Source organism: Choristoneura fumiferana, chromosome 26, assembly GCF_025370935.1.
Source record: "Choristoneura fumiferana chromosome 26, NRCan_CFum_1, whole genome shotgun sequence".
NCBI lineage: Eukaryota > Metazoa > Arthropoda > Insecta > Lepidoptera > Tortricidae > Choristoneura > Choristoneura fumiferana.
In genome coordinates, this window is record NC_133497.1 from 10,374,461 (window position 1) to 10,387,253 (window position 12,793).

The 12,793-nt window shown below is 45.6% G+C and overlaps 1 protein-coding gene across 1 annotated transcript in view; it reads left to right on the top strand.

Annotated features, from left to right (window-relative positions):
- LOC141443148 (uncharacterized) overlaps positions 1 to 8,907 on the top strand; it is a 9,191-nt gene extending 284 nt beyond the window's left edge. Inside the window, exons 2-5 of the mRNA XM_074108358.1 lie at positions 149 to 264; positions 3,802 to 4,023; positions 5,556 to 5,678; positions 8,035 to 8,907. Of these exons, the coding sequence (XP_073964459.1) occupies positions 149 to 264; positions 3,802 to 4,023; positions 5,556 to 5,678; positions 8,035 to 8,238 (665 nt within the window). The 3' untranslated portion in view covers positions 8,239 to 8,907. The remainder of the gene's footprint in view (positions 1 to 148; positions 265 to 3,801; positions 4,024 to 5,555; positions 5,679 to 8,034) is intronic.
- The last annotated feature ends 3,886 nt before the right edge of the window (positions 8,908 to 12,793 follow it).

The following is a 12,793-nucleotide window of genomic DNA, read 5'->3' on the forward strand; positions in this document are numbered from 1 at the left end:
GGGGGGGGGGGGCTTTAAAATATATACATACACAAGTGCGCCCTACTGCGAGTTACAGCTCGGCACCAAGAGGCGCTCACCGTGAGTGGGGGGGGGGGGGGGGGGGGCTTTAAAAATATAATACACAAGTGCGCTACTGCGAGTACAGCTCTGGCCACCAAGGAGGCGCTCACCGTGAGTGGGGGGGGGGGGGGGGCTTTAAAAATATACATACACAAGTGCGCCTACTGCGAGTACAGCTCGGCCACCAAGGAGGCGCTCACCGTGAGTGGGGGGGGGGGGCTGGCTTTAAAATATACATACACAAGTGCGCCTACTGCGAGTACAGCTCGGCCACCAAGGAGGCGCTCACCGTGAGTGGGGGGGGGGGGGGGGCTTTAAAAATATACATACACAAGTGCGCCTACTGCGAGTACAGCTCGGCCACCAAGGGCGCTCACCGTGAGTGGTGGGGGGGGGGGGGGCTTTAAAATATACATACACAAGTGCGCCTACTGCGAGTACAGCTCGGCCACCAAGGAGGCGCTCACCGTGAGTGGGGGGGGGGGGGGGGCTTTAAAAATATACATACACAAGTGCGCCTACTGCGAGTACAGCTCGGCCACCAAGGAGGCGCTCACCGGGAGGGGGGGGGGGCTTTAAAAATATACATACACAAGTGCGCCTACTGCGAGTACAGCTCGGCCACCAAGGAGGCGCTCACCGTGAGTGTGCGGGGGGGGGGGGGGGCTTTAAAAATATACATACACAAGTGCGCCTACTGCGAGTACAGCTCGGCCACCAAGGAGGCGCTCACCGTGAGTGGGGGGGGGGGGGGGCTTTAAAATATACATACACAAGTGCGCCTACTGCGAGTACAGCTCGGCCACCAAGGAGGCGCTCACCGTGAGTGGGGGGGGGGGGGGGGCTTTAAAAATATACATACACAAGTGCGCCTACTGCGAGTACAGCTCGGCCACCAAGGAGGCGCTCACCGTGAGGGGGGGGGGGGGGGGCTTTAAAAATATACATACACAAGTGCGCCTACTGCGAGTACAGCTCGGCCACCAAGGAGGCGCTCACCGTGAGGTGGGGGGGGGGGGGGGGCTTTAAAAATATACATACACAAGTGCGCCTACTGCGAGTACAGCTCGGCCACCAAGGAGGCGCTCACCGTGAGTGGGGGGGGGGGGGGGGCTTTAAAAATATACATACACAAGTGCGCCTACTGCGAGTACAGCTCGGCCACCAAGGAGGCGCTCACCGTGAGTGGGGGGGGGGGGGGCTTTAAAATATACATACACAAGTGCGCCTACTGCGAGTACAGCTCGGCCACCAAGGAGGCGCTCACCGTGAGTGTGCTAAGGGGGGGGGGGGGGGCTTTAAAAATATACATACACAAGTGCGCCTACTGCGAGTACAGCTCGGCCACCAAGGAGGCGCTCACCGTGAGTGGGGGGGGGGGGGGGGGGGCTTTAAAAATATACATACACAAGTGCGCCTACTGCGAGTACAGCTCGGCCACCAAGGAGGCGCTCACCGTGAGTGGGGGGGGGGGGGGGCTTTAAAAATATACATACACAAGTGCGCCTACTGCGAGTACAGCTCGGCCACCAAGGAGGCGCTCACCGTGAGTGGGGGGGGGGGGGGGGCTTTAAAAATATACATACACAAGTGCGCCTACTGCGAGTACAGCTCGGCCACCAAGGAGGCGCTCACCGTGAGTGGGGGGGGGGGGGGGCTTTAAAAATATACATACACAAGTGCGCCTACTGCGAGTACAGCTCGGCCACCAAGGAGGCGCTCACCGTGAGGGGTGGGGGGGGGGGGGCTTTAAAATATACATACACAAGTGCGCCTACTGCGAGTACAGCTCGGCCACCAAGGAGGCGCTCACCGTGAGTGGGGGGGGGGGGGGCTTTAAAAATATACATACACAAGTGCGCCTACTGCGAGTACAGCTCGGCCACCAAGGAGGCGCTCACCGTGAGGGGGGGGGGGGGGGGCTTTTAAAATATACATACACAAGTGCGCCTACTGCGAGTACAGCTCGGCCACCAAGGAGGCGCTCACCGTGAGTGGGGGGGGGGGGGGGGGCTTTAAAAATATACATACACAAGTGCGCCTACTGCGAGTACAGCTCGGCCACCAAGGAGGCGCTCACCGTGAGTGGGGGGGGGGGGGGGGGCTTTAAAAATATACATACACAAGTGCGCCTACTGCGAGTACAGCTCGGCCACCAAGGAGGCGCTCACCGTGAGTGGGGGGGGGGGGGGGCTTTAAAATATACATACACAAGTGCGCCTACTGCGAGTACAGCTCGGCCACCAAGGAGGCGCTCACCGTGAGTGGGGGGGGGGGGGGGCTTTAAAAATATACATACACAAGTGCGCCTACTTGCGAGTACAGCTCGGCCACCAAGGAGGCGCTCACCGTGAGTGGGGGGGGGGGCTTTAAAAATATACATACACAAGTGCGCCTACTGCGAGTACAGCTCGGCCACCAAGGAGGCGCTCACCGTGAGTGGGGGGGGGGGGGGGCTTTAAAATATACATACACAAGTGCGCCTACTGCGAGTACAGCTCGGCCACCAAGGAGGCGCTCACCGTGAGTGGGGGGGGGGGGGGCTTTAAAAATATACATACACAAGTGCGCCTACTGCGAGTACAGCTCGGCCACCAAGGAGGCGCTCACCGTGAGTGGGGGGGGGGGGGGCTTTAAAAATATACATACACAAGTGCGCCTACTGCGAGTACAGCTCGGCCACCAAGGAGGCGCTCACCGTGAGTGTGCTAAGGGGGGGGGGGGGGCTTTAAAAATATACATACACAAGTGCGCCTACTGCGAGTACAGCTCGGCCACCAAAGGAGGCGCTCACCGTGAGTGTTGCTAAGGGGGGGGGGGGGGGCTTTAAAAATATACATACACAAGTGCGCCTACTGCGAGTACAGCTCGGCCACCAAGGAGGCGCTCACCGTGAGTGGGGGGGGGGGGGGGGGGCTTTAAAATATACATACACAAGTGCGCCTACTGCGAGTACAGCTCGGCCACCAAGGAGGCGCTCACCGTGAGTGGTGGGGGGGGGGGGGGCTTTAAAAAATATACATACACAAGTGCGCCTACTGCGAGTACAGCTCGGCCACCAAGGAGGCGCTCACCGTGAGTGGGGGGGGGGGGGGGGGGGCTTAAAAATATACATACACAAGTGCGCCTACTGCGAGTACAGCTCGGCCACCAAGGAGCGCGCTCACCGTGAGTGGGGGGGGGGGGGGGGGCTTTAAAAATATACATACACAAGTGCGCCTACTGCGAGTACAGCTCGGCCACCAAGGAGGCGCTCACCGTGAGTGGGGGGGGGGGGCTTTAATAATATACATACACAAGTGCGCCTACTGCGAGTACAGCTCGGCCACCAAGGAGGCGCTCACCGTGAGTGGGGGGGGGGGGGGGCTTTAAAAATATACATACACAAGTGCGCCTACTGCGAGTACAGCTCGGCCACCAAGGAGGCGCTCACCGTGAGTGGGGGGGGGGGGGGGCTTTAAAAATATACATACACAAGTGCGCCTACTGCGAGTACAGCTCGGCACCAAGGAGGCGCTCACCGTGAGTGGGGGGGGGGGGGGGCTTAAAAATATACATACACAAGTGCGCCTACTGCGAGTACAGCTCGGCCACCAAGGAGGCGCTCACCGTGAGTGGGGGGGGGGGGGGCTTTAAAAATATACATACACAAGTGCGCCTACTGCGAGTACAGCTCGGCCACCAAGGAGGCGCTCACCGTGAGTGGGGGGGGGGGCTTTAAAAATATACATACACAAGTGCGCCTACTGCGAGTACAGCTCGGCCACCAAGGAGGCGCTCACCGTGAGTGGGGGGGGGGGGGGGGCTTTAAAAATATACATACACAAGTGCGCCTACTGCGAGTACAGCTCGGCCACCAAGGAGGCGCTCACCGTGAGTGGGGGGGGGGGGGGCTTTAAAATATACATACACAAGTGCGCCTACTGCGAGTACAGCTCGGCCACCAAGGAGGCGCTCACCGTGAGTGTTGCTAAGGGGGGGGCGGTGATTGCTTCCCATCAGGTGACCGCGGGCGTGCTCGTTTTCCTCCCCCTTATGTAAAAATTAAATAAAATAGAAGAGTAGGGTTGCAGGTGGTAGGACTTTGTGCAAGGTCCGCCCGGATTGCTGCCACCATCTTGCTCGCTAATCCTGCCGTGAAGCAGCAGTGCTTGCACTGTTGTGTTACGGCGTGGAGAGTAAGACAGCCGGTGAAACTGGCGCTTGAGGTATCCCATCCTAGGCGTCTAGGTTGCAACGCATTTTGCAATCCCACTGGTGTTGCAGGTGTTTATAACTTTTTCGTGCAATAATGGAGCAAACAAAAAAAAGTTTATTATAACTGTTCAATGGACGGTTGTTTTAAATTAAATAATCGTGAATTTCGCCAATAAAGAAATCGTCGCAAGGTATTTTCTGTGAAATTTTATAATATAACAATGACGTTTAAAATTAAATATTTAGTTATTTAATTTATATTTCCATTCTTCCCGTTTCATTCTCAACAATAAATCCAACAACTAGACACGAGTGCCACTACCACGATAGTTTTTTGAAAGAAAAAAAGAAAATACATTTATTCACAACACAAGACAACAAAATTATTAGGTACAAAAAAACAACACAAAGGTATGTGTCATTGCTTTTGTGAATCGGACACTGGCTCAGCATAATGCTGAAGCGTTCAAAACACCCCAGCGCTGATTTCAGCCAGCACCGTCGGCAACCCTCGGGCCGTTCGCGTTCGGTTTTGGTGCATAAGCCATAGTTGACAACCTTAGAGCGACCGCCGAGCGTAGGTATGAAAAGTGAAGTACATACAGGAGATTTATCTGTGTTTTGTGCTAGTGGTCTACAATCGATCGTTCAGTAACTTTAATGTTCAACAGTCCCGATTTCGGAAGAAAAAAAATCAAAAGAAAATCCGACCAGAGCCCAATGAGGGCTATCGTTTTTTGACTCACTAGATGGCGCACTGTTGTGTGAGGTTTTTAAGTATGGCTTTCAAAGTCTGTTATTACGGGCGTGAATACAAAGTTTAGATTAAAATCATATTTATACACCGTAAACCGTGCCATAAAAAATATCAAGCATGCCACAGTGTTGCATAGTCCCCGTTTTGTTCGGAAAAAGGGAGGACAAAGGTTTCTGAAAGACAAAACTGTCTCAAAACACAGACATTCATTGCCCCGGAACGTATATTTGTCATAATTAATTTCAGATATTGCAAAATATTCACAAAACTATTCTAATTATAAATAAACCCGCGTAGCTCAACCAAAAACTATGAGATTTGACATTTCGGAGACCTCACGCTACACTAGCGCTCTAGCGGCGAATTCATACGCGACAGCCCTCATTGCGTAACAAAGTACAAGTAAATAAATAGTACGAGTATAAGCGATATTGTAGGTATTGAAATTCACTAAAAACTATAAGCTTTTACTTTGTTATCCTATTGGGCCCAGGTCTAAAATTGTCGGTGATGAGTTTCAAGTGTTGTTTTGTGTTAGATCCACGAGCGGCGGCACACTGGCGAGCGGCCGTACATCTGCGACCATTGCGGGGCCACCTTCCACCGCCGCAGCAACCTCGTGCAGCACATCGCCATCCACCTGCCAGAGAAGAACTTCCAGGTCTTGCCCATACTCATACTTACAACCATACTCATAGGTAGTGATAAGACTATCCACATGCCCGAAAAAAACTTCCAGGTCTTGGCCATACTCATACTTACAACCATACTCATAGGTAATGATAAGACTATCCAAATGCTCGAAAAAAACTTCCAGGTCTTGCCCATACTCATACTTACAACCATACTCATAGGTAGTGATAAGACTATCCACATGCCCGAAAAAAACTTCCAGGTCTTGCCCATACTCATACTTACAACCATACTCATAGGTAGTGATAAGACTATCCAAATGCTCGAAAAAAACTTCCAGGTCTGGCCCATACTCATACTTACAACCATACTCATAGGTAATGATAAGACTATCCAAATGCTCGAAAAAAAATTCCAGGTCTTGCCCATACCCATACTCAAGTATTGATAAGATCATCCACCTGCCCGAGAAAAACTTTCAGGTCATATCCGTGCTCATATACTTATAAGTAGTGATAAGACCATCCACCTGCCAGCGAAAAACTTCCAGGTCATGCCCATACTCATACTCATAAGTAGCGATAAGATCATCCACCTGCCAGAGAAAAACTTCCAGGTCATGCCCATACTCATACTCATAAGTAGCGATAAGATCATCCACCTGTCAGAGAAAAACTTCCAGGTCATGCCCATACTCATACTCATAAGTAGCGATAAGATCATCCACCTGCCTGAGAAAAACTTCCAGGTCATGCTCATAACTCATACTCATAAGTAGCGATAAGATCATCCACCTGCCAGAGAAAAACTTCCAGGTCATGCCCATACTCATACTCATAAGTAGCGATAAGACCATCCACCTGCCAGAGAAAAACTTCCAGGTCATGCCCATACTCATACTCATAAGTAGCGATAAGACCATCCACCTGCCAGAGAAAAACTTCCAGGTCATGCCCATACTCATACTCATAAGTAGCGATAAGACCATCCACCTGCCAGAGAAAAACTTCCAGGTCATGCCCATACTCATACTCATAAGTAGCGATAAGACCATCCACCTGCCAGAGAAAAACTTCCAGGTCATACCCATACTCATACTCATAAGTAACGATAGCGACAAGACCTCTTCTATAAACACTCTTATAGATCTCTTTAAGAAAATCTTTCTGGTAATACTCACATCCATTTTTCAATAATAGTTATTAATAAATATGTGTGGAATTTCTCAATTTGAGATCATCTTGAGTCATGAGGCTTTCCGAGTTGCAATGTGGGAATTTGAGTAGACTGTGGGAATTTTGAGTAGATTGTGGAAATTTTGAGTAAACTGTGGGAGTCAGTAGACTGAGGAAATTTTGAGTAGACTCCCATAGAGTAGACTGGGAGTTTATAGTAAACTGGGAGTTTGGAGTAGACTGTGGGAGTTTGTAGTAGACTTGGAGTTTATAGTAGACTGGGAGTTTGTAGTAGACTGTGGGAGTTTGAAGTTGACTTGGAGTTTATAGTAGACTGGGAGTTCGGAGCAGATTGGGAGTTTGGAGTAGACTGTGGGAGTTTTTAGTAGACTTGGAGTTTATAGTAGACTGGGAGTTTACTTACAGTAGACTTGGAGTTTACTTACAGTAGACTTGGAAATATATTGACCCGGATAACTCACGTCTTAAATCGAGTTTAGCTCGACATGTTTCGGGCTAATCCGTAGCCCTTCGTCTTCGGAGCAGCGCGACTCGGCGGCTGCTGCAACACGCGCACTGCGCGCCGCCGCTCTGGCAGCAGCATTTAAGACGTGAGTTATCTGGGTCAATATATTTAATATGAGTGAGTCTCACGGTAGTTTCATGTTCGAAATAGACTTGGAGTTTATAGTAGACTGGGAGTTTGGAGTAGATCGTGGGAGTTTGTGACAGAGTCGTAATGAGGGCTATCGTTTTTTGTCTCACTAGATGGCGCACTGTTGCGTGAGGTTTTTAAGTATGGCTTTCAAAGTCTGTTATTACGGGCGTGAAAACAAAGTTTAGATTAAAATCATATTTAATACACCTTAAAACCTTACCATAAAAATATCGAGCATGCCGCAGTGTTGCATAGTCCCCGTTTTGTTTGGAAAAAAGGGAGGACAAAGGTTTCTGAAAGACAAAACCGTCTCTAAACACAGACATTCATTGCCCCGGAACGCATATTTGCCATAATTAATTTCAGATATTGCAAAATATTCACAAAATTATTCTAATTATAAATAAACCCGCGTAGCTCACCCAAAAGCTATGAGATTTGACATTTCGGAGACCTCACGCTACACTAGCGCCTCTAGTGGCGAATTCATACGCGATAGCCTTCATTGAGAGAGTTTAAACGGTGGGGTGGTGGTGGTGTGGTGTGCGCAGTGCGACATGTGCCCGAAGCGGCTCAAGTCGCGCAAGTTCCTGCAGATACACAAACACAACGCGCACACGGGCCGCCGCTACGGGTACCTGTGCCCCGTGTGCGCGCACCGCTTCGAGAAGCCCAACAAGGTGCGCGCGCATGCGCGGAGGGTGCACGGCCTGCCCGACGCGCACCACCCGCCCATCGTGCGCGTGCAGCTCTAGGGGGGGGACGGGGGGGGGGACGAGACGAGACTAAGGGACTGGGATTTTAGATTTGACTGTGGGACTTTAGATTTGACTGTGGAATTTTCGACTCGACTCGACTAAGGGACTGGGATTTTAGATTTGACTGTGGGATTTTAGATTTGACTGTGGAATTTTAGATTTGACTGTGGAATTTTAAGTTTGACTGCGGGACTTTTGATTTGACAGTGGGATTTTTATGAATTATGAGTTGATTGTGATACTTGAAATATAATTGTGACTCTGAATTAATTTTGAGACCTAACATGGTGGAATTTAGACTTGACTGCGACTTTTGAGGCTTAAATGTGGAAGTTTGGAGTTTATTATGGGAGTTTGGACTTGCACATGATATAAAAATAAAATAAAAATATATTCCAGCTACTGCGCGCTTTTAGTTCTATAGTCGAAAGGCTAAGAACAAGGCTAAGGATATAAGGCTTAATATTTGACTGAAATACTGAAGTATTTAATATATGCCATAATATTGTTATAAATAATGATATTTAGATATAAGTTTTAGTCGACCTCCGCTAATATTTGTATCTATAGATGAACTGTTTTTTAATTTATTTATTGACTACGTATTATTACATGTTATCGTTCTTTATTTTTTTTATTACATTTTAAAATAAAATCATGTTTAATATACTCGTTTACCTACATCTAGTTTTTTTTTACAATTGTATATATATTACAATATTTAAACAAATATTACTATTCTGACTCTCAAGTAGTTTGTGACTGAGACGGACTGACTGAGACAGCAGGATGAGCAAGATGGGTGGGTGCTCCGCGAGGATTAACTTACGAGGTAAGTGGAGGCACTTATGTTAATTATTTAAATAATGTTATGAAATAATTTGAAATATTTCAGCTATTAGTTTGGCATGATACATCCTTTTAAATATTATTATTAATGGTATTGTTTAGAAGTTATTCCTGTTTCAAACGACTTCAAAAACGGAGGAGGTTCTCAGTTCGTCTATGTTTTTTTTTAGAATAGAATACGAGCAATAATTGCGATGTTTTTAAATGTGCATAAATACGCATGTCAGCCCGTGTTCGTATATCTGTCCTCCATCGATTGTGTGTGGAAATTCAATCGATTTCGGACAATCCATTCGAAAATCAAATCAAAAAGTTAATTCTGCGTCTAGCCCGAAAAGGCTCTTTTTGCATGTAACTTTTTTTAACTACCAGCGCTTTTGGAAAGACCATCATTGGCAAGAAGAATGACGCCGCAAGAAGCATAAAAAACAATCAATTGTGCTTTGTTTCTTTTTTTTTGTACAATGAGTTTACATACATACATACAAAACAAAATATATAATTACAAATAAAATTTAAGAACAGTCTTACATCAAGTCTTTCTTGGCCAACAATGCACTGAAATATTGCTGATTATTTTTATAATACCTTTTCCAATATATCCCCAGTATAGTGCACTAGTGGTTGACATAATGGACTCGGTAAAGTAATTAAAACTTTCTTTATAACTAGAAAACTGGAACTTTCCTTAATAATTGTGTCGTTTTGTTGTAAGTTGTTACTGATTGAATTAAATGTTAAAAGTTGACTTTCGATTCAGTACAAGTATTTTTTTGTCAACTACTGGTCCTATGCCGAACACTAGTGCCTTTACCTTATTAAAATTAAAAATCGTGTTTATATGAATTTGTAAAATATTCAATTGACAGTGACAAATCTTGAGTACTCTCATCTAGCGAACTTGTCGTGTAGAGGGTGATGATTGGTTATTTGGAGTCTTTTTGTATTTTTTTTTGTCCAGCGGTGGTGTAGAGGTTATAGCACGCAGTACGGATTGCTGAGGACCTGGGTTCGATTCCCGGCGCTGGTCTCTTTTTCTGGTTTTTCTGTGCATCCATGTCTCAGTTTGTATTTTCGATATGTAGAAGGTGACCATGCGATTGGTCATTTTCATTGATTTAAATTAACTAACATGAATTAAAATTTAATTGTTTGTTTTAAGAGCTAATGCACTGAATTCGCCTAGAAATGCTGCGTCAGACGAGTCACCTCGTATAGATTAGGGTCGTTATTCCATATTCCAGTGTTTATTTTATTTGATTTACGTGGGCAACTTTTAGGGTTCCGTAGCCGAATGGCAAAAAACGGAACTTATGGATTCGTCATATCTGTCTGTCTGTCCGTCCGTATGTCACAGCCACTTTTTTCCGAAACTATAAGAACTATTGAAACTTGGTAAGTAGATTTATTCTGTGAACCGCATTAAGATTTCACACAAAATAGAAAAAAAAACTATACATTTGAAGGGTTCCCCATACTCAGAACTGAAACTCAATATATATATAAAAGTGTTTTACAGTGTGGTATGTCCCTCCGTGTACACGTTTTGTTTGTCCTGCAGTGCACTCTGTTCCTGAAGCGGAGAAGTCAAGAAGCTGCTGCAAGTGCACGTGTTCAAGGCACATCGCGAGAAGCGCTACAGGTAAACTGTCTGATACCTCGTTCGTTTAGAAGTGCTAAAAGTTTGCATAATGTATGTAGTAGCGAATTATGTTTTGCCATCGCAATTTGTGGGAAAACTACGTATTTCTCAACTAGCTTACTGACCAAAAAAATACGATGAAGAAATATTATTCATTTAATCAGTGCCCTTAGTGTAAGTTTTCGGTTACAAAATACGTCTCGATCGCGTTAGCGTTAAAATCTTCAATTCGTATGGAAAAGTCAAAGTCAAAGTCAAAGTCAAAATTCTTTATTCAATTTAGGCTACAACAAGCACTTATGAATGTCAAAAAAAATCTACCACCGGTTCGGAAAAACCTCTGCTGAGAAGAATCCGGCAAGAAACTCAACGAGGTATATATATTTTTTTTAAAAAACAGATTTACAATATTATTAAATGACATGTTACATCACAAGTATTTAACACAACTTTATTTTAACACAGTAGGTTCGCTATTTGAAGGGATCGCTAATGCGGATCGAATTATTTCCAATATCCCTGTCCATGATATAATCATTAACTTATAATACGCCTTTGATATTAATGTCTTCTTGACAATAGATCTGAATTTGTATCCGTTTCATTTATAATATTTTTTGGAATTTTATTATAAAAACGTATGCAATTTCCCAGAAAAGACTTTTTGGTTTTAGCCAGTCTGTAAGATGGAACTTTAAGCTTCCTGTGTTTCTAGTAGCCTTTGCTTATCGACGTCGCAACACACACGAAACACGAACATCGCAAACGTTCCGCTAGAGGCGCTGTTCGTGTTTGCATACAAACTGAGATTTTAACGTGAACGCGATCGAGACGTATTTTGAAACCGAAAACTTACACTAAGGGCACTGTATGTATGTAAACTCTTTTTCATCACACTTGCTCGTAAACAGTGTCGTAACATGCAGGCTACCTTGGTTGCAACTCCCCAATAAACCCACGACCTTAATGTGCTTGTCTTCTTAATGTGCGCGAGGCCGGCGCTACCAGAGCGCAGTCAGCGGTATCCGAAATTTAAAAAAAAAATAGTTTTTCTTTTACAAATATACAATTTACTCGCAAATGTGATGAAAAACATTGTATGTCGCACGGGCGGTACTAGAATTACGAACATCGATTCATTAAAGCCCTCAGTCTTCGACTTTGGGCTTTTAATAGACTCGTTCTTAATTCCTTATTTACCGCCCTGAAGACACAATGTACTACACTGTACAAGAATAAAGGAAAAACAATAGACAATCATTGACATACTTTTATACGACCGGATGGCCGAGTGGTTAGAGAACCTGACTACGAAGCTTAAGGTCCCGGGTTCGAATCCCGGCCGGGGCAGATATTTGCGTGAATAACACGAATGTTTGTTCTCGGGTCTTGGATGTTTAATATGTATTTAAGTATGTATTTATCTATATAAGTATGTTTATCCGTTGCCTAGTGTCCATAGTACAAGCTTTGCTTAGTTTGGGACTAGGTCAATTGGTGTCAAGTGTCCCATAATATTTGTATATTTTTTTTTATATACAGGCGAACTTATCTTTTTAAAGGGTCTTTATCATTCAACCTAACCTAATATTGATTCGGGAGAAGTGAGCAGGACCAACCCTAGCGAATTCAATTAGTTAACGCTACTATATCGTACCAGCTGCAGTATTAGTGAGATTCACATTTATTTATTTATTTTGAAATCAAAAGATATTAAATTATTTTGAACATGAAACTACCGTGAGACTCGCTCATATTAAATGATATTGTAACGGATAACTCACGTCTTAAACCGAGTTTAGCTCGACATGTTTCGGGCTATTTCGTAGCCCTTCTTCTCACGAGCACGCGACTGTCCGACGAAACTAACACCGGCGCACAACTACCCGCATTTTTATCGCCATTTTTATTATCAACGTCTAATGTAGTGTTTCCTGAGAGGAAGGGCTACGAAATAGCCTGAAACATGTCGAGCTAAACTCGGTTTAAGACGTGAGTTATCCGTTACAATATCATTTAATATGATATTAAATTATTTACTAAAGGGCTTGGTCACTGCAA